The 22,231-nt window shown below is 43.8% G+C and overlaps 1 protein-coding gene across 6 annotated transcripts in view; it reads right to left on the bottom strand.

The window, feature by feature from the left end:
- LOC138503901 (mucin-5B-like) overlaps positions 1 to 22,231 on the bottom strand; it is a 456,236-nt gene that overhangs the window by 242,424 nt on the left and 191,581 nt on the right. For 4 of the 6 annotated variants that reach the window (XM_069623984.1, XM_069623983.1, XM_069623988.1 and 1 more), the window contains one exon: positions 20,096 to 20,136. The exons of the other annotated variants lie outside the window; for them this stretch is intronic. In XM_069623984.1, coding sequence (XP_069480085.1) covers positions 20,096 to 20,136 — 41 coding nt within the window. The remainder of the gene's footprint in view (positions 1 to 20,095; positions 20,137 to 22,231) is intronic. 6 annotated transcript variants of the gene reach the window in all.

Below are 22,231 nucleotides of genomic sequence, written 5' to 3'. Positions count from 1 at the left end.
ATGTGCAGGGACCTATGAGGAAATATCTGGTGAGTGACATTTGTGTGCATAATATGTGCGCACGATCATGGGTGACCATATTCATACATGTGATACTGTACAGATGGCTGCAGTTGGCACTCATCCTTGGGTAATGCATGTTTGGTACCGCATAGATTTCTGTCACATGTCCTGCATACTGGGAGGTTGCTGTGTGGTTCACATGTCAGTGTGACAGTACACAGCACTGTCTGCTGGCCTTCACAGCTTTGCAGGTACTTGCTTGCAGGGTTCCAATGTCCAAATTATGTGAAAATTGCAAAACCTTGTTATGTGCACCCCTGACATATACACATCTCCCACAGGGCACACCTCTGTGTCACGCCAATAAATGCAACCGCCACATGTATCGAACTTTACAACATTCATGTGGCCTGTCACTTTGCAAGTACATGTGATTTATGTGTAACACACAAATCATTGCTGCACACTTATCACGTAATGGATTGTACATGGACTACCCTCTGCACAATAATGCAATGGACTGTGATGTCCTGGTCAAGGCAAAGTCACATTTTGGAGGTGGATGGCATGTTGGGTGGATGGTGAGTATGCCGATGGTGAGGGAATGCATGTACCCCCGTCCAAACACGTCCACGGGAGCACTTTGGTAAGAACATCACTGTTTTGCTTTTCTGTTATGTGGCATATGTAGCAATGGGGAGTTATGGTTGAGCACTCTACATATGTGATTTTCCATGACATGTTTATGGAAGGGGTAGACGACCTTACCACACCCCCAAGTGCTTCGGAATAAGACAAAGGCTGTGAAATGCAATATAAGGAACCAGAGGAAGGTGGGTGCTCTTAAAGTTCTTTACACAATAACATTATTGCATGCTTTGTAGCTGTAGTGCACATGCGGGAACAAACGCCATCTTAGATGTTAGCAGCCATATTGAAACTTAAGACGTAAATGCAGTACAGCAATAAGTCGCGCAGGCTGCAGACATGAGGAAAGAATTAGATCAGACATGAGGAAAGGATTAGATTGTACCCTGGGCACTGATGAGAAAGGCCAGAGCCACAGAGGTCCATAAACCCTTAACTATTTTAAAAGTTGTCAGTATTCATGCTCTGGGAAGAATGCGCCCTGCAAAGCCACGGGAGGAGGGCTGAGCATCTTTGTACGATACATTTCCACGAGAATGAGGGCACAAGCCTCCATCCCCTACCAGTCCCAACTCTAATTTATAGCACCCATATGGCCTAACCTTAAGATCCCTGAATTCCAAGGTACAAGCCAGCCCCAGACCAATGACCATAAAGCTGTTAGAGCCCTGATCGAGCAAGAAAGATCAGAAAGCAGGGCGTTCTTCCCTTCACTTCTAGGTCATGCAATCTGTGCTAAGAGGTACAGGTAGAGATAAAATTATAGCCCAGAATGAGGGTGGGAGATCTTAAGGAGTTGCCGCATCCTCGCCTTTTTTCCTGGGCCCCCATCAGCTTGCACCAGGTGCACTGTTACATAGAAATGTGTTATTTATTTTGGACACATATGCCAATTAGCCACCACCTCGACCGATGACAAATGCAGCATTAACCACGTGGAAGAAGAGGGACAGATGGGGCTGGTACCAATGGCCTGGCATCCAATATGTGATGTCATCTTTGATGTCTTGGGTGTTAGTCTTAGCAGTGCACGGCAGTGGAACGAGTTATGGTTGCTTAGCTTACCATAACTGGCGAATTTTAGGGGGTTTTCGGTTTTACTTGTAACAATAATGTCCCTTTAACAATGTTTTTTCACTGAATTTCATGGGTTTTGTTAGTGCACCCTAATCTGCTACAACTTCCTAATATCATACCTACCTCCAATATAGCAGCATTTCTGGCCGATGTAGACATTTTGACTTTAAAACTTTGTCATTCCCCCATTCCTAGCAACATGTCTAACACTGCTACACATTTTTTGCAACTTTTTCCAAAGTTTCTGTGTTTGCAGACATATGCAGATTTTTGATGCCATTGCAGACTTTCTGGACAGTTTCACGTGACCACACGCTCACGTGCGGCCTGATGACGTGTTTGCGAACCCGTCTGCACTTCACAAATGGGTCCATGTTTCTCAAACAGTTACAAACTGCATATTTAGCTGATATAGGAAGTTTCAAGTTGAAAATGTAATTTGCACAACTCCTAGACCTATTTTTACTAATTATCCATTTGCAGTCTAGGACAGAGCACATGCTTGGAAGAATATTAGCAGTACTGCTATTTATCTTCAAAAATGGCATCAGATATTGTCATCCCTTCTCCCCAGGAGCCACCCCCACCACCACTGTTGGGGGTGTACCAAAGGCTAAGGCTACCAAGGTGAAAAGCACTGGGTGCAACATTGTACTCGAGACCATCTCCATGCGTCGCCACACTAAATCCAATCACTTGAATGCTCTCAGAAAGGTTTTTTCTTTCTCAAGATGTAGTAATCTGTCCTCCTCTAGCTCATCTTCCTCAACCAATACTACCACCACACAGGCTACTCATATGGGGCAGAAAACCTCACCAGATAGCTTGCAAGCCATAAAAGAAACTGTTGATCCATATCTTTACAAGGAAACTGTACTATTTATATACTGCAACACACCACTCTGCAGGGGGGAGAAGTTACAAAGCGCTTTCAAGGCTGTAATCAAGGAGCATGAGAAACACTGCTCCATACCTCAAAATTAACGCACACCCAGAATCTTCTCCCTGTCCACCTGCCACTCTATATCTGTGGTTGGTGTCCCTTCCCTTATGTCCTTCCCTTCAGCTTACTTCCTAACCTCTCCTGCAAAAAAATAAAAATAATTACAAAATCAAAAAATACAAAAAGGTTCCTTTAGGAACCACCTTTCACAGTTTAAAATTAGAAGTAAAAAATGCATTTAAAGCACCAACTATCTACTTTACATTGTTCAGTATCGTAGTCAGACTCAACAAGATTCTTCAAAATTCTTGTTAGCATGTTATACTATGCCGATGGAAATAATGGACAAATGTACACTAGAGAAAAAGAAAAAAACACAGAAACACTTTTCTGTCCCAAATACTTTTTTCTAGCATACAATAAAGACCATAATCCATGGCCCATTATGGCTATCTGCGGTCTCCATTGTCCCGTCTCTCGGCCATGCATTATTGAAAACCCCTGATTGCACGTGCACACCATAGCACAAAACAAGCCTTTTATCCATTTTCCTGTAGTGTTTGTAGCACTTCCTCATTGCCTGCTTTGAAACAGTTGCACATATATCCACCAATAAGTTAAAGAGAACTCTACATATAACCATATTAACATATTAAACTTGAACACAACTGGCTCTTAAACATTTTCTACAAATCATTTGCATTGCATTTCCCTTGCTTATCCAAAGCAATTGTACACACTGCAGCTATAAATGAACATATGCATTGTGCAGTAAAAGAAGTGCATGATTGGAAAGAGGAGTAGGAATTGCCAAGTGCTCATAGGAGCCCATAATTAAAGTGCCAAGGGATGCTTAAGTGAGAGGGTACTAGCTACATGCTGGGTAAGAGCACGTGGAACACAGTCGTCAAGTGGTAGACCCACAAGGGCAGTGCTAAAGGGGCGGGGTTGTACTGGTGTCAACTAGATATAGGGCCTGAAACCTGTAAGGTACATGAGGGATCAGGCCAACAGACTCAGAGGCAGTGGTATGAGTTAGCATGGAAGGGATTAAGAAAAACAGGAACACAAAGCAGAGTTTTCATATTTTTTCATAATTTAAGGAAGTGCAGCTCAAGTATAAGAGAAGCAGAAAAGCTGTTCAAAATAGAGGCACCAGCCGAAGACAGAGACATGCCTCCTGCTCTTTGTTTCCAAAAGTTTTCGGCAATCACAGTATGGACATTACAGCAGAACAGGGCTCTAGCAGGGCAGTATCCAGGGAAACAAATTTGGACATATTGTAGTCTTTGCAATTAGCAGGAGCCAATGTACTTATTGTAGGGCTGTAGTGATACAATCTCTGGGCTTTAGGCCAAGGTTAAGTCTTGCAGCCTTATTCTAGATTAGCTGAAAGGGGCATAGACCACAAAGGGGGAGGTTAAGGAAGAGGCTGTTGCAGTAGTCCAGCCTATGCAGGACCACTGCTCTACATATGTTCAGCTTCTGGGGGAAGGTGAGGAATGGTAAAATGCCCATAAGGAGGGCAGGTTGAAAGCATGGGCTTTTTTTTGCAAGCTCCAAATTGTAAAATGTAAAGGAGAGAAAGGACTTAAAGATGACCCAAAGGTTTTTGGCCTCACTGAATGGTGAGAGTAGAATGCTCAAAGACAGCAGCCAGAGAATAGGGAAAAACAGGGCACAGGTATCACAATAAGAAAGATCTCTGTATTACTGGCATTGAGACAGAGATTTTAAGCCACACACAATGCCTTGATGGCAATCAAAAAATCAATCAGGGATAAAAAACAAGGATAACACATTAGTACGGGGAAATTTAAGGAAAGCTGGATTTTATTACCATAACACTGGAAATGTGAAACAAAGAAAGACATTAGGTGAACCAGAGGGATGAAATAGATATGGAAGACCACAATTATTGGATAAAACCCTGGGGTACTCTGCAGGTACACAGTGCGGTAGTGGAGTGCAAACAGCCCAGTGGCAGCTGGTAAGGGTGGTTAGCAAGGAAAACAAATCAGCCATTTGCAGTGCAAGATCCATGATACTTATGGTACTGTGTAACCGTTCAATGAGGATACATCAGTTGACATGTGAAAGGCAGAGCAGACATGAAGGAGCACTGTCCTCAATTGTACTACAATCATAAATACCATATACACTGTAATTATATAATTCCACCATATTACAAATACTGTATACTCCCCCTATATTACCTATAATTACTATGCAAATATTCCTATGCTATCTGTTGCCAGTGGCCAGATTTTTGGGGCATGACGTACGGCCATGCCCCCAAGTATCTAGCCACTGGCCAAAACCATCACAATAGAATTAAACCATATTTACAATAAACCTTCACAAAACAAAACTCGCCTTAAACCCCCTGCAATTGAAATGATGTCCACGGACACCAATATTGACTGCAGACTCTGCAGCATCTGCAAATCCTTTTTTTACCTAAACCGCTCGTTTTCATCTTTATTCCACTATCCTATTCTTTCCAAGCCCTTTTCAGCCATCAAATAACCCCAAATGTGTTTGCCAAACTGATCGTTCACAACGATGTCCGCAGAGTACTGAGTTGTCCGCAGACTAACAAACAGCCCCATATCATATTTATTCCACCTCCACCCTTTCCAGCCCCTCTTTTGACAACCAAATTTACCCCAAATGTGTTTTTCAGATGTTTTTCCCGCGGTGCTGTACGTGAACACCAGCGACTGTTGGCAGATCTAACATGGTGACCTTTCCAAAAAATATCACTCACCTCATGCTTTTCAACATCCAATAAGCGGGCGCATCCCTCTGATTGTCCCAGATGTGTCTGTGTATCCCGAATCAAGAAGTGAATCTGTGGACCGGATCCAGATATCACAATTTATGTTTACCTACTTTTTGGTCGTTTTTAACAAAAAAAATGGCCAAATTTACACCACGCTTTCGTGACCAAGCCGCTGCGCCTGATGCAAATTTGGTGAAAATCCGTCTAGCTGTTTGGTCTCTAGCCGTGAGCAATTTTTCCATTGCATCTATGAGGATTTCCACAAATGTTGGTGCAAACCCTATAACTTTGCCTCCCATAGACAAAACCGCACCAAACTTCAAAAAATCATTTTGGAGAGGGGCATATACTATTTTTGAAAAGTTTGATGAGGATTCGTTCATGGGGTAAAGGTTATAAGATGGCCAAAAAGTGCTCTTCCTATGGGTTGAGCAACTTAACTATAACTACAGGGCTGCTACCGCAGATATTGTTGTTATGGTTAAATTGCTCAACCCAGAGGAAGAGAACTTTTTAGGTGGCTTATACCTTTTGCACCCCTGAACATAATCCTCACAAAATCTTGCAAGAACAGTATATGGCCCCGTCAAATTGAACCTGGAAGTTTGATGAGGTTTTGTCAAGGGGAGGTAAAGTTATAGATGGGTCATGATATGTATTGTTTTTCTGATAGATGCAAAGGGAAAAAATAATGTGCTCATGCCTACAGCCCATACCACTGGATGGAGCGGCCACCTGGTCCCAAAACCCTGCTGCTTTTGTAAATTTGGTGTAAATTCATCCAGTCATTTTTTTTTAAAACAACCAAAAAGTAGGTTAAAAAGAAATTAGTGATATCTGGTTTGGTCCGCGGACTCACTTCCCTGTGCCCTGAAGTGGTTGTGGCACCAGTGTGGTATAGGATACCTACTGTTGTAAAGGTTTTCCTTCCAAAAGATACTTGGCTGTGTGTGAAGCCTGTAAGCTTACAGTTATTTTGGTACCATCTGCATTGTACCTTAGTAGCATTAGCATGTCATATTGGCTGTGTGAGTTTATTTGTATCGTGGTACGATTGTCTGAATTGCAAAAAGGGCATGATATACCATGATTTGCATTCTGCAGAAGCTGATGAAATGGAATGGATTCAGATTTGGTATGGATACTTATACAAATTGTTCATTAGGGATTTGGTCTTGTGAAACATGATTGCAGAGAGTGCATGTATGTTTCCACGTGTTTGAAATCTGGACAATTTCATTTATGGGGATATTTTCTGGTTTCCAATACTTGTAGTAAGTACATTAAGAATTCTTGTGGATCTTCCTGTGTGTTTATGGTAGATTTTACCATTCCTGCACAGTAGTCCAATTCTTGCCTTATACCTGAGACACTTTAAGTGTTGTCAGGATTATTTGTGGCATTTCTGTGAAGGAAGAGCATTTGAAAACACAACTGGTCTGATCCATTTAAATACATTTTGTGAACAATTTGTAGTAATTGAAAAAGAAGATTAATTGTCACATTAGTATACCAATTTACTACAGTTGTATTTCTGAATTTAAATGGACCAGAAAGTTATTTTTGTGGATCGATTGATGGGTCTGTAGATTTTTCTGGAGAACAGAGATGTGTGTGTGTTTCTTTTCTGATGGATGTGCAGTTAATGTTGTACTACACAGTTTTGTGGTTGTATTGTTTGATGCAGAAGGGGTTGGTTGTTATTTTCTTTAGTGGCAGTGTTGGGAAACTTGCTATAGCTTCTATTTCTATTATTTGTCTTTTAAAAGGTTTCTTTTTTCGAGGTACAAGGTACATATCTAGATGGGGGATGTATAGTGCCCGTAGCCAGTTGTATTCCAGGATGCAAGGAATGGCAGCATTGACTTTGCAGCAAAGTTAACTAGGAATATACCACTCAGTGTACGCAGACGTGCAAGTGCTATGTAACTCATACCTTCTTTAAAGACTGTGCTGCCAATGCCAATCAATACTTGATATAGGGTTAGACCATGTGATTTGTTAATAGTGACAGCATATGCAAGAGATAGAGAAAATTGTTCTCTGCGTAAGTACATGTCTTTGAAAAGAAGGAAACGTGGTATTGTCTGGCCAATTTTTTTAACTTCCACAAGTGTGTCAAAGTGAATGTTGACAAACTGAATGTTGTCATGTGGATATGTTTGGAAGCCAACAACTGTACCAATTGCTCCATTGACTAAACCCTGTTCTACATCAAGGTTACATTTTAGAATTACTCTGCAGTTTAGACAATATTTTCTCCAATCCGGCTGTGTTGGAGATACATTTTTCTAAGCTAATTAGTGGTGCTGTTGCTTGTTGACATATAGCAAGTGTCATGCCGTGCACTTGTAGCTTGTGGAGTTGATATGCGGTATGGGTTGCATTTCTTTTTTCAACATTGTCTCATTAAATTGACTACAGCTTGCAAGGGTTGTCATTAAGGACATACATTTTAGATTTTGTTGAGTTAATTGTTCCATGACATCAGGAGCAGATGTGTTTTGTCCATCTAGCTGATAGATCAGTCTACTGTTTAAGAAGGATTTTGCATCTTTACTAAGCAGACCAGTTCTAATGCTTTCTAAAATGTCAGCAAATGTGAGATCTGCAGACTGGTGCACGTTTTGAGTTAGTTCTCTGTAGTGAAAATGTTGCCAGAGATTTACATTTCCAATGCTGCCAAGGGTATTGCTGCAATGTGTGTTAAACAACAAAATAATTAGTATCATTTAACATGAGTGTTTGCACAAAATGTTATATGTGCATGATGTAAACATTAGTTGTGAATTTAGATACATCTGTTTGTTGGTTGCTGGGTACATCATTTTTGGGTCTCCCCTATGATTCTGAGCCTTGTAAATGCCGCCCGACATCCGTGGACTACTGCATTGTCCCCAAACTCCATATTTACATATTGGGGTGGGGGGAGGCATACAATATAGGGAACTTGTAGCAGATTAAAAGGGTACTAGAAAAATGCTATGAAATTCACTGGAAAAAACATTGTTAAAGGGAAGTTATGGTGAAGTTGCACTAACAAAACCCATGAAATTCAATGACTGAGGTTTGTTAAAGTAACATTATGGTTAAGTTGCACTTACAAAAACCCATGAAATTCAGGGAAAAAACATTGTTAAAGGGACGTTATGGTTACAAGTAACACCGACAGACCCTTGAAATTCACAAGTTATGGTAAGCTAAGCAAACATAACTCACACCACCTCCGTACACTGCAAAGACTAACACCTAGGACATCAAAGATGATATCACAAATGTCATTGAAGGAAATTGTTTATAAACCAGATTTCACAGCTTTAAGGGCATAGCGTGCCATCATATGCCAAGTGAAAACTAAAATGTCAAATTATGACAGATAGGGCCTCTTATGCCAAAGTTTAGTCACTGAGTCTCAGGTGTTGCCATCAAATGCCAAATTTCTCCATCAAGAGTGTTTTCAATTGGTTCCCATTTGTAACAACCATGGCAATAACATGGTAATAACCCTCCTACACGCTTCTTCCAAAATCCTTTCAGCTTTATTACTAGAAGATCTCATAGAGTGGGCCACATCCTGTGGGAAACCAAATAAATATCAGACAGGTTTCTGCAGGCACTGTGGCACCACCCTGAATGGATTATTTGTAAATCTACTTCAGTCTCAAATACATTATGGGTTATCGGAATCCCTTATGTGGGCTTTATAGAACTATATTGGGCATTTGATCTAGTCAACCGGTATACACTTTAGATTAAGTTATATGAATGGGGCATCTCAGTTGAGTTACTAAAGCTGCTGGTGTTACTTGATGAAAGGACGAGTGTCCACATCAGGTTACATAGCATGGGGATTCTAGGAGCATCATTGAAAACAATTGTGGGCCTTAGTCAGGGTTGTGTATTGGCCCCATGTCTATTCAATCTTTATCTGTCCAACCTAATCGACCACATAAGGAAATGTCGTGCCTTTGGCAAAAAATAAGCAAATTATTACTATTTGCCAACAATATTATCATCCCAGACAGAACTCCTAATGGACTTCTAACTACGTTGCTACTTTTCTGAGAATAATCTAAAACCAAATGGATATAAATCTGCTATTGTAATAACATTGGCAACTAAAACAAAGTGCCAGTTCAAATGGCACATGGATGGTTCTATCATCAACATTATGAACAGAGCCATATATTTGGACTTTATGAGAGATGACAACATTAGATGTAGTGTGAGTACCCTATAGCTAAAAACTAAATTAGCACCTCTATATGGACAATATAGAAATGTTCTGTTTGCCGATTTACAATTGTACCAATTCTATATTTTTACACTGGCAAGGCGATCACAGCGTTAGGTTGTTGATTTGGCTCAGACTGATAGACTTAGCAAACATGTTTTGGAAGAGTCTTTCGGGCCGACCTGTATCCTTGCCATTTGTAGTTTTACAGCATAAATTAAATATTACTTCATTTAAAACATATGTTAATATTGCAAAGCTTAGGAGTGATTACAAACTAGTAGTCCTCCATCAGTCGTTGTTTGAGGAGTTGCAAGAGAAAATGCTAACCAAAAGTGATCAGACTCTCTATCAATTTGGCAAAACAGAAAGGTGATGGCTGGAAGGTTTTGAATACATCATAACCACGGGCAAAGCTCTGAGCAACCCTCCAGACCATTGTTTTTCAGCCTGCCAAGCCATTACAGAAGGGGAAAAACCATATGCAAATCAGGCTTGGTCCTACCCCAATGGGGGCAGTCCAGCCTGAACTGCTAGGTCACATCCCTTCTGCACGAGACCACAAGCATCCCCAGACATGTTTCAGCCTTGTTGTGCGTCATCAGTGAGGAGTAGCTTGGGTCTCTAGGCCCGGCAGACTCGGGACCCACGTCTGGGCATACCCGTCCCACACGGGGTGACTTTAGCAAAACAGAAAGGTGATGGCTGGAAAGTTTTGAATTAATCATAACCACGGGCAAAGCTCTGGGCAACCCTCCAGACCATCGTTTTTCAGCCTGCCAAGCCATTACAGAAGGGGAAAAACCATATGCAAATCAGGCTTGGTCCTACCCCAATAGGGGCAGTCCAGCCCGAACTGCTAGGTCACATCCCTTCTGCACGAGACCACAAGCATCCCCAGACATGTTTCAGCCTTGTTGGGTGTCATCAGTGAGGAATAGCTTGGGTCTCTAGGCCCGGCAGACTCGGATTCATGCAAAACCTTCCACCAATCACTTTTGTGCTTACAGTTTGTCTCACCATCTGAGAGAGGGTATACCCAGACGTGGGTCCCTTGCTCGCTGCACCATAGGGAACCAAGCTGCACCTCACTGAGAAGGCCCAACAAGGCCGAAACATGTCTGGGGTTGCTTGTGTTTCCGTGCAGAGGGGACCTGGCCTAGCAGTTCGAGCTGGGCTGCTACCATTGGTGGCAATATCTGACTGATTTGCATATGGCTGGACCCCTTTTGCAATGGCGCAGGCGGGCTAAAAAACAGTGGTGTGGAAGGTTTCCCAAAGCAATGCCAGTGGTTCAGATTCATGCAAAACCTTACACCCATCACTTTTGTGCTTACACTCTCTATCAATTTGTTCAAGATTGTGAGGGGATTGTGGACACTGATGCAAGGTTTATTAAAACATTTAAATAATGCAGTGAGCCAAGGACCAGGATAAAATAGTACACAATAAAATGATCTCATTTTGGACAGCTTGACAGACACCCATTTAGTCTACCATCATATTTAGTCAGGTTCCTGAATTTCACATACCACAATATTTTTCTGTGTTTTCGTCGCAACTTTTTGGTGACATTGGAGAGGTGGGGTCCAATAAGAGGCTTGCCAATTATGTATAGAGGATGCAGAATTTGTCGAGTTGCATCGATCAGAGAAGTCCTCCATCATCAGCATAAAACGTGCGTGTGTACATTGTCATGGCGATTAGAAGCTTTTAAAAACGACTCTGGAGGGGGCGCTGTTGCTCACGGCGAAGATGGCTGCTTGATCAGAGCGCTCCGGCCCGTGAACTATCCGTTAGTCAATAAATCCTATTTCCGGAGCCCACTGCATTACATCGAACAGACTGGGACGTGTCCCAAGCTTAGAGGGTCCGGCACAAAAAATCCTGGAACCGGTGGTGCCTTGTCTGCGGAACTGCAACGATCGGCAGTTTCGGCGGGACAGGGCAGAAATGCGTACCGATCCTAGAACCAGAGGATCGCGACCCCGGCCCACTGACGCTCTGGCCAGAAGGAGCATCGGGAAGACGGCGCAACGTCGGAGGAGATGCGGTGCGATTCGACTGGGTTGGCCTGTCGCCCCTTCCACAGCCGCTTATGGGCTTGAGGCTGAGAACCCGAACACCACTTTGATCGCCGGAGAAAACCGATGGCCCAGTGCTGCCCTGCCGGGTGCCGTGCGGCCAGACGCGGGCAGAGAAGAGCTCCCGCAGGTGCGTGGCCTGCGGCCCCGGGTAAGGCGTGTCCCGACCTGCGCATAAGCAAACACTGAAACAGTATTCCCCCGCCCAGCGCAGTCAATCCTGTAGCCCTGCAGGCATACACGAACCTCTGTGTGCGCGATGCGAGGTGGTGGGGGATACAGTAACCCTCTGGTGGCCGATGCACTGATCCGGCCTGCGGGCACACACCCAGGCTGTGGGAGGCCTCGGGGCAGCCCGTCCAGATAGGGCGTGCAGCTGCGGGTCGCGGCACGGTCCCCCTGCATACCACATACGGGCTCGGCAGTGCAAGCTCATCAGGTACTACAATACGCACACCCGGCTGTGTACAGATACGCGGAGGCGTTGCTGGGCCCGAGTCAACTACAGCAAACGTGCCGCTGGGCCCCCATTCTTGCAAACAATACTGTGCAGGCGCTGTGCGGCCATCTGAGCCCAGAACCACCACAATTGCTAGTGCCAACCTGGAGTAACAACTGCCAAGTGCCTTCCACAGACGCTAACGGTTGTTCACCGTTGGGTAGACTTAATACCCTGTATTCAGAAACGTGGGAGAGCACAATCCATCGGCAACATCGGATGGTCTGGCCATTCCCTGTGCAGAGCTACTACATGCGTAGGACCTGGCGGGGATGCCCCGGGCTCGATGCAGAAACTAGGCAACGCCCAGGGTAGACCTATCCCTCGAAGTACCAAACTACTTAACTGTGGTCACTACTCTCTCCTGCAAGGTCAAAGCTGAGAGACACGGAAGCCATGGGGAACACTAGGAAGCAAGACAAACTGGCGGAAGGGGCAAACGCCAAGAAGAAAGGGCCGATTGACTCCTACACAAGTAGCCAGGTGGGAAGTTGTGAGCCGGAACCACCACCGACATCCAGTTCTGAACCCAGTGCGGGGAGCGGCGACAGGGTGGAACACCTGACCAACATAGTTCAAAATGGCTTCCGATCCTTAAATATGAAACTGGACGATATCGTAACAACCATTGGCATACTGAAAACCAGGGTCGACAAGCACAACCTAAGACTGACTGAGGCAGAATACAGGATTGGAACAACCGAGGACACGGTGGTGCAACACGGCCAAGACATTGCCCAGCTCAGAGAAAACATTAATAAATTGCAGCTAAGTGGGAGGACCTTGAATCGTGCTCAAGAAGGAACAACGTATGCATTGTGGGAGTTCCAGAGTCATTTGGCAAAGATAAAATGGAAATTCAGGTGGAATCGCTCTTCAAGTCCCTCTTTGGAGCAAACTCCTTTTCAGATCACTTCCTCATTGAACGAGCACACCGCACTCAGGCCCCTGTGCCACAACCTGGGTCTCTGCCTCTCACGATTATTGCACGACTGCTCAATTACAGGGACAGGGACTCTATCCTCCGGATGGCTAGAGAACTTGGAATGCTGCAATACGAAGAGAGCCGTATACATATCTATCCTGACATTGCTGCCGGAGTCCAGGCAGCCGAAGATCATATGAGCCAGTTAAAAAACTCCTAAGGGCAAGACAAGTCCCATATGCATTAATATTCCTGGCCAAGATGCGTATTTAATATGGAGGAAGGCGCACTTCTTTGAAACTCCTGCCACAGCCTTGGCCTATGTAGAGGCCACCATTCCGCTGCCCCCCTTCCCCGGGCCGTGGACCAGATCAGAATGAGAGAAACCCACCTGCAGCTGGTGACTGAAACTATGTCGAGCTGTTCCGGACATACGAGTATCCATTTGGAACTGTTTGACACCCGCAGGGGGCTCCAAGTAATGTAAGCGGGTCGTGAGCCTGGTCTGGCAGCCTCGTGTCTGTAACAAAGCACCCTCAGGAATGTTCCTAATGGTTAATAGGGTCCATCGTCAAGTTGGGGTAGATGATGTGGGTGGAGGGGGGGGGAGATGGGAATGTTTCGTGTTACTGTGACCACCCAGACGAGTTTGAGTCTTGGGCTAGGGTATGCATTAATGAGAGTTTAAGGTTATGCATTGTTGGAAGTTGTGGGGTAACTGAAATATGGTCTCGCGGACGCTGGTGCCACTCAAATGCTGGTAACTTGTACACTTATGGCTGTCACAGTATATCACAATGTGTATGCATAAAAAATGGGTGATGGGTTAAAGATAAGACTAATGTCATGACTAATGTCATGAAAGTCTTCTACTTAAATATGTTAGAGATCCTTATTAAGCATGATGCACCTACCATTATATGGGGAGGAGACTTCAACGTGGCATTAGACCTGGCCCTTGATAGATCTGCCAAAGTGACCAGGACACCCCCTAGGGTGGCATTAATATTTGTCCTTACTTGACGCCTGGAGAGTACTCCACCCAACCAGTAGACGGTACACATTCTACTCTTCGGTGCACGATAGTGAGTCACGTATAGATTACTGGTTTATATCTGCAGGCATTGCGCATGCGCTACAACATTACCGAAATCCTTCCCCGCACGCTCTCTGATCACTCCCCGGTGATAATGGAGATCAATCTGAAAGATACCCCTAGACCAACGATGAGATGGAGAATGCCTAGAGACATACTAAAGATCCTAGTGTCGTTGAGACCCTACACATTGAAATTGCCAACTTTTTCATGGACAACATCGGGTCGGTAGATCATGTATCATCAGTATGGGAGGCCTTCAAAGTTTGGGCTAGAGGGGCCCTGATATCCAAATCCACTGGCCTTCTGAAGGGTGTACGCCGCGAGCTGGAGGGGGTGGAAAGGGAATTGAACAAACTGTAAGAGACTTATAGTCACACACATGGCGAGGATACCAGGGCCAAAATACACAGCTTCTCAGAGAGTTTGACCACCTGGCAGCGAGAGAAGTACAGTATATAGCAGCCCCTACCCAGGCGCGCAGGCATGGGGAGGGTAATAAAGCAGGGAAAATGCTAGCCAACTTGGTAAAAACTGAAAAACAATCAACCCCGATCTCCACCATCCAAACAACACAAAATGAGATCATCACAAGTGAACAAGGAATAAACGACGAATTTGTTAAATTTTACAAAAATCTTTATGCGGATAGGGATAAGAAATCCCCCGCTGAGATTAAAAACTACCTAGCCACACTGGGCCTCCCTAGACTCCCATAGGAGAGTAAACTGGCATTGGAGCAACCCATCACAGCAGAGGAGCTAACAGGCAATATAGGGACTCACGTCTGGCAAGGCACCGGGCTCTGACGGACTGAGCGCTGAATTCTATAAAGAATTTCAAGAGGAGTTGGTCCCAGTGCTACTAGAAATGTGGGAAGAAGCCCTGTGGAATCAAATTCTGCCCTCAACATTGCGCAAGGCCATAATCACTGTATTGCCCAAACCCCGACGCCTGCCACAAGACATGTCGTCCTATAGGCCCCTATCCTTAATGAATGTGGATGGTAAGATCTTTGCAAAGGTGCTAGCAAACCGGATGTTACCCATAACACCTACGCTGGTGCACACAGACCAAAGTGGATGTATTCCTCGGAGGTCCACTGCCCTGAATTTGCGCAGGTTATTCGGCATAATGTCACAAATAAATCCAAATAAACAGGCGGTCGCGGTGTCACTCAACGCCGAGAAAGCGTTTCACTGGGTTTCCTGGGAGCACCTCTTTCTGGTCCTTGAGGCGTTCGGCGTAGGCTCCTACTTTATCAAATATGTCAGACTGCTATACACTGCCGCTGGTGCGAAAGTACCAATAGAACCATGTCTGGTTTGTTTGAGCTGGGTAGAGGTACCAGACAGGGGTGCCCCTTTTCCCCCATCCTGTTTGTCCTTACAATAGAGCCCATGGCAGCGGCAGTTCGATTGAGAGATATAAACAGGGGTATCACACTGAAAGGAGCCACCCAAGTAATATCTCTGTATGCGGACGAAGCACTGCTGAATGTGCGCGAACCAGACCAGAACATAGTCCCTATCATGGCAGATATTAGTGAATTTGCAGAGTACTCTGGATACAGTGAATAAATCTAAATCGGAAATGTTCCCGCTCACCCCCTCCACAAGGTGCCCCGCTCAGACATGCGGCCTTAAATGGTCGGAGCGACATATTAGATACCCGGGAGTACTGGTTTCCGGTAGTAGGCAGACCTTATACACTGACAACCACGAGCAGGCGCTACAAACACTCAACACCAAGCTACAAGTCTGGAGGCACCTCCCAATCTCACTACATGGTAGAATTGCACTACTTAAAATGATTGTACTTCCTAAATTATTGTACTTATTTGTAAACATCCCCACATGGCCGGGAAGGGAATTCTTCTCCAGACTTCGATCCATGGCAGTGTCTTTTCTCTGGGGTGGAAGGGTGGCTAGGATAACCTGGGAAGAAATGACAGAACCATATGAAGCAGGAGGAGACTTCGAGCTCTACTTCTTAGTGGCACAGGCGCAATTTGCAAAACATTGGTATGACGATGCGGATAACTCACCCCACACATGGATAGAGTAATACACCACTACACCCACAGATATTAGATCAGTTATCTTTGACACAAGACACAAAGATTCATGCGAATTCCACCCCGTGAGCTGCACCGTGAGAGCCTGGGGGGCAATATATAAAAAATTGAAAATCGAGAACCCATATACCCCGAGATCTCCCTATGGGACTATCCAAACATTCCTCCCACATTTGATACAGGAAGCCTGGGACCCCGGTAAAGAAATGAAGGTAGGAGATATGTATTTTTATGGGAAATTTGCGACCCTCACTGTGTTTCTAAGAGGCATGGGAGGGGGCCCGCTCCGAACACTACAGTATTATAGAATGAGATCTGCATATCAAGCACATTGGCCATCTTTTCCTGACGAACCCCCCACCCACCCATGCATACAACTTGTCACAGCGCAAGGGGGGCTGGGAATCTCCAAGTTATACAAGTCAATACAGACTCACATCCCTACGACTAACCGAGTGAAAGAGAAATGGAAAATAGATATGAAAATGCCGATACCTGATGACAAATGGGGGAGATATTGCGTGCTTACGAAGAAGGTGTCCCTCAATGCGGCACTGCGCCTAATACAATTTAAAATCCTTAATAGATTGCATTACACTCCCGCTAAAATTGCTAAATTCACACCTGACGATCCAGGCAATTGCCCCAAATGTGGGACCCCGCAGGCGGGATCCTATCATATGTACTGAGAATGTCCGGCCTTGGCACGGTTTTGGGAGATGGTGGCCGCAATGCTGGCGGATATTACACAAGTCCCCCAACATCTGACTCCTCAAAAATATTTGTTTGGCGATATTGGAAAAGCCCCAGGCCCCGGAGCATGAACACTTTCCTGCGCGAATTAAAATATATCAACGAATGCAAGGAACAATACGTTCTCACCCAGCCAAGCACAAGTTGACCTAAGGACATATGGGGTCCCTTCAGGACGTACCTGTGCGAATTGCTTTCAGACAGCGAAACAGACATGTAAACTGTTTACTGTTTAACAACTGATGACAATGCTATTGTGAGACAGACCATGTGAAGTGTTGATTGAGTGCCGATGTATCTGTTGAGATCATCAATAAAAAAGATGTTTAAAAAAAAAAAAACTCTGATCCTAATATAATCATGAGCAAGAGATTTTGGGGAAAGCTGTTGCAGGGCGAATGTATACCGATTAACAATGATTAACAACTCTAATTTAAATCCACAGGTATTGGGGAGAATGTTTCTGACCTATTTTTATAAATGAACCATGAAAAAGGGACTTGCTGGTTGTTACTATAATTGTTACTATAATTGTATTCTCTTTCCTGCTTCTTTTCATTGCATGCATCAGCAGATGGATTTTGCTGTCTTTTGAATATTGTCTACATTTTTGCAATTCTGTAAAAGTTTTAATAAACTAAACAAACACACCCAATAAAAAATCTAGGCGAAGTCTTACTTAAGTTGCTGACTCACGGACCAAACTATTGGCATTATTTGCCCAAAAACTGCCACTGGGTGTTCGGTTAGGCCTCATATGAGAGGAGTAGTCATTATAAGCACATGCTCAACCACACCCTGTCCCAGCCCACTCATACCTTTCGGGCATTTCTGCCATTTCCGTATGGTGAGCGGGGGTTTGTGATATCATCATCACCACCACAGAACTCCATCCAGATTGAGGCGATAGCCCGGAATCTGATGGCTTATCTACTGTTAGTGCCTCTGTGTGAAGCTTCTGATGTTGGAGAGGAATGCAATTCTAGGGAGGCCTTTCTCACCACACAGCCTCCTTATGGCCAAGGGACAACGTGCGTCCTGCCATTTCACCGTTTCCTGTTTTTACCACTTCCCTCTGTCATGTCCAGTGATAGAAAAACTGTAACCCCTTGTCCTACATCTTCCCACCTAGCAGAAAATAGCAGGATCCTGGAGGGTAAGGAGAATATACATGGGTAGGTGGATATTTGTATCCTTTATCCCTCCTTAACTGCTCAGTAGCGTCCTATCAATTGTGCAAAATGGGACAGTGGGACAAGGGGGGAGAAGAGCAGAAATAAAATAAAGAGGAAATCATATATCAAAGACGAAGTTGCATCAGTTTCATGCATTTTGGGTATATTGATCTTGAGGAAAAATTCAATCTAGATATTTGGTGCTTTCAGAGATTGATTTTAATAACTACACTGAAAATACATTTGGAAAAATCGAAATGCTGGGCCAACTGTGCTTTTCTTTGTTTCTATGTCTAGCCCCACCTCCCTGCCCTCTTCTGTACCATTTGTGCACTTGCACGATCTGAACGTACTATGCATTGAAGATTGTCTATCTTTTCCTCCCTGTCGCCCCTCCTGTCTCCCCTCTTGCATGGTGGTGCCTCTCTGGTCTTGGAAAAACTGCAAAATCGTTGTCAGACCTATTTAATGTTATCTACACTGTTAACTGTATTATATGCACTTGCTCTGCTTGGGCAGGCTAGTATCGTTCAGAAACTCAAGGGCTCCGAATGACTGTTGTTTTCCCCCCCTTGTTCCCTCCCTCTTCGAGCGCTTCGAAACACTTGCCTTGTGTATAGGCGGTTTACAAACAAACATTGCCATACCATACCATACAATTTGTAATATCGTGTGTGTGTTTATCTAAAATGGCAGAAGGTGCTGTACAAAACACCAATAAATGAGAAAATAATATATAATTCTCTCTTCTTATATGGTGGATTACTATGTTTCAAATACATTGGCCTTTAGCTGCTACTGTACATCTTAGGTTATTTTATTTATAAAAGGAGAGGATGACAGAAAAGACAAGCAATTTACAGTGTGTACATTAGTCATTTATAAAGCAGTGACATTATTATGAAAGTGACAAAAAGTAGCTTTGTATAAAAATCATTTTAAAAAATCAATGTGCAATTTTGGAAAAATGATTTCATTATGGATCTTGTATGTTTGGTTGATGGCATTTGAGTCCACATTGCCTCTTCCTCAAGCGAATAACCGAGACATTTGGTAGATGCCTGAGGACGATATCAAGGTGGCATTGAATAATTACCTAAAATAAGACTAGCCAAGGAAGATCACCTTTTTTGGTTTTTTTTAGTGGAAAGAAACCCATCGAAATCTTTATGTCAAATGACCAGGTAAACAGACTATATGTAACTAGTTTGACACTGAGAATATCAGTGAACACCATGCTTCTGTTGAATCTGGCACTATCACCCGCACAGTTTTACCGCTGCTCCTGTATCCTAGCAAATGAGCTCCACACATATCTGTACATAAGGCATGCTGATAGGTCCTCTCACAGATTTTGCGCATAGGTTCTTCAAGAGGATCAGTGAGTATTCACATGCACAGTTTGTGCACATAGCCGTATTAAATGAAAGCTTGCTCAAGCAACTTCCTGGAAAGGCACAAGGTCATTAATCTACTTCCTGTTATGCAGTCTCAGTGCAGATTGTGTCTCTGCAATATTGATTTAGGCTCATTGTGCGTCAAAAGTATAATTTGTGCATATGAAACTCTGCAGTTATGACACCCAATTTTATCTGATGCACACATTGTGTTGCTACCTCGGTTTATGGTGAAAACCTAACGTGCCAGACTCTAAATAACCACCTCATCTATGTATGTGTGCATTTATAGATGGGGCCGGGTGCTCCATACTGTACAGTGCAAACCTAAACATGAAGCAAAGGAGGGCCGTTCCCTTTCAGTGTTCAGTGTTAGTGGAATGGCATTGTGATTCTTACCGGGTATACATTTCCGTTGTAGAAACAGATATCCATTGCTTCTATTAAGGAAGAAGAGAAAAGTGAAACATGTATTATCTCATTAACTGAAAGAATTTCAACACGTCACAAGAAATCATGCGGTGTGACTATTACAGATAAGCAAAACAGCCAGTCTTTCTTTTAAATGGAGCACCATGGATGTTTATGCATGCTAATAATATTCAATTTGTGGCACAATTACTTTTATCATTTTAACTTCTAGGCATCACCTCTCTAATTGGTCATACTTCATATCTTGCCATTTAAAATAATCAGATTGCCCTTCTGTAAAGAGTACACTTTATCTATCTAGAACCACAGTGTTCTTTACCATGGATCTGATATTGTTTGTACTCTTCTGTACAATAGTGTATGATGAAGTATAACTATTTTTATTAATATCATTATTATTATTATTATTATTATTATTATTATCATCATCATTATTAGGGTATTTAGTGAGGTTGAACCTCACTTTGGGACTCAATAGAGGGCTTTACAGTCATAGGGGGAATAACATGGTGATGTAAGCAGAGAAACAAGGAGTGGGGAGACAAGAATAGGGGAGTGAGAGGGTTGCTAATTGGACCGCAAGGTGTCTAAAAACAACCAGTTGAGGAAACAGTGGGGAACAGATCCCCCAAACTGTCATGGAGTTGTGAGTTGTGGGTGTGTGGGCCTATGCGTTAGGGAGGAGCCATTCCTTGAAGAAGAAGGTCTTGCACTCCTTCCTTAAGTGTAAAAGCGAGGGGACGATTGATGTTGACAGGGAGGAGGTTCCAGAGTCTTGGGCTGTCTTGCGCTGTTTTATGGTTCTTTCCTTCCTGCACTGACAGAGTTAAAGTATTCACATATCCTCACTTCTGCTGGATTGCAGGCCTCCGAAGATGCTAAGTTTCTCAGTGAGATAGCTTAGGGACTTCAGGGTGGCAGCCTTGTAGATGATGAAGCAGGATTTGAAGATGATACAGGCTTTCAGCGGGAGCCTGCACAGTTCAATGTGGGTTGAGTCCTCTGATGAGCCATGCGTGATCACTCAGGACACAACTCAGGGGTGCTAGCGTAGTCACCAGAAGACCTTCCAAAAGGGTATGACCACTATTCAGGGGAGAGACGAATAAGGCTTGAACAGTAGATGTATAGTTTTCTGGCTAGCTTTTCCACAGGAGATAAAGTTGGTACCAAGCTGTTTTTGTCTTCCTTGGTATGTGCTGTTTGAATGAGAGGTGTCTGTTGATGTCGAACCAAAGGGACTTGGTGCAGGTGACCAGCTGAGGTGTAACGTCTCAAGGTTCATAGCAGAGAGCTAACTGGATGTCTGGGTATTCAAAGTTGTCGGTCAACAGTAGGAATTCTGTCTTGGAGGGGTTGAGTTTGAGGTAAGCACTGGGCTTCCATGAATGGATCAATGTGAGGCAGGCCTTGTGCCTGTGGATGTTTTAAACGGGGGATATCTTGAGGTAGAGCTGCATGTCATCTGCATATTGGTGGATGTTTATGTTGTGTAGATTGAGATGGGTTCCAAGCAGTTCAATACAAAGTTTGAAGATGGTGGGTGATGATGGATCCTTGAGGTGGCTGAAGTGGTGGCGATTAGCAAAGTAGGAGTTGATCGAACCGAAATGATCTCACTGATCTTCCCCCTGCAGCGAGAGATCAAAGAGAACAAGTAGGCAAGGTTGGCCATTATTGAGAATTTTAAGGACATCTTCGATCACCTTGATGGTAGCCATTTTTGTGCTGCATCTGGGTCTGAATTCAGATTGGGTGGACTGAAGGAATTTGTTGGCTTTGATTTGTTGGAGGAGTTGTGTGGCCAAAATATAAGGGGCGCCTGCTTTTAAGTCTGTGGTCTATCAGGCAAAACAATAGAGCTAATGAAAATTAGACCATCCAGACCAGAGATAACAACTGATTACTCTTTCAATTTGTAATCGTTAGCTATTTATTTTGCAACAATCCATATATCAAATTACACAATGACAAATATATTCATATAAAATGGCTCTTTGAAATTAGAACAAACATATAGCCATAGCCCGGGAACTACGTTGTCCATAATGCCGAGCAGCCGCATACCACACGGACCATAATTCCGAGCGGCCGCGCGTCCAT

This window comes from Ambystoma mexicanum, chromosome 11 (assembly GCF_040938575.1).
Source record: "Ambystoma mexicanum isolate Mex_15411 chromosome 11, UKY_AmexF1_1, whole genome shotgun sequence".
NCBI lineage: Eukaryota > Metazoa > Chordata > Amphibia > Caudata > Ambystomatidae > Ambystoma > Ambystoma mexicanum.
This window is presented reverse-complemented; position numbering and strand designations above follow the sequence as displayed.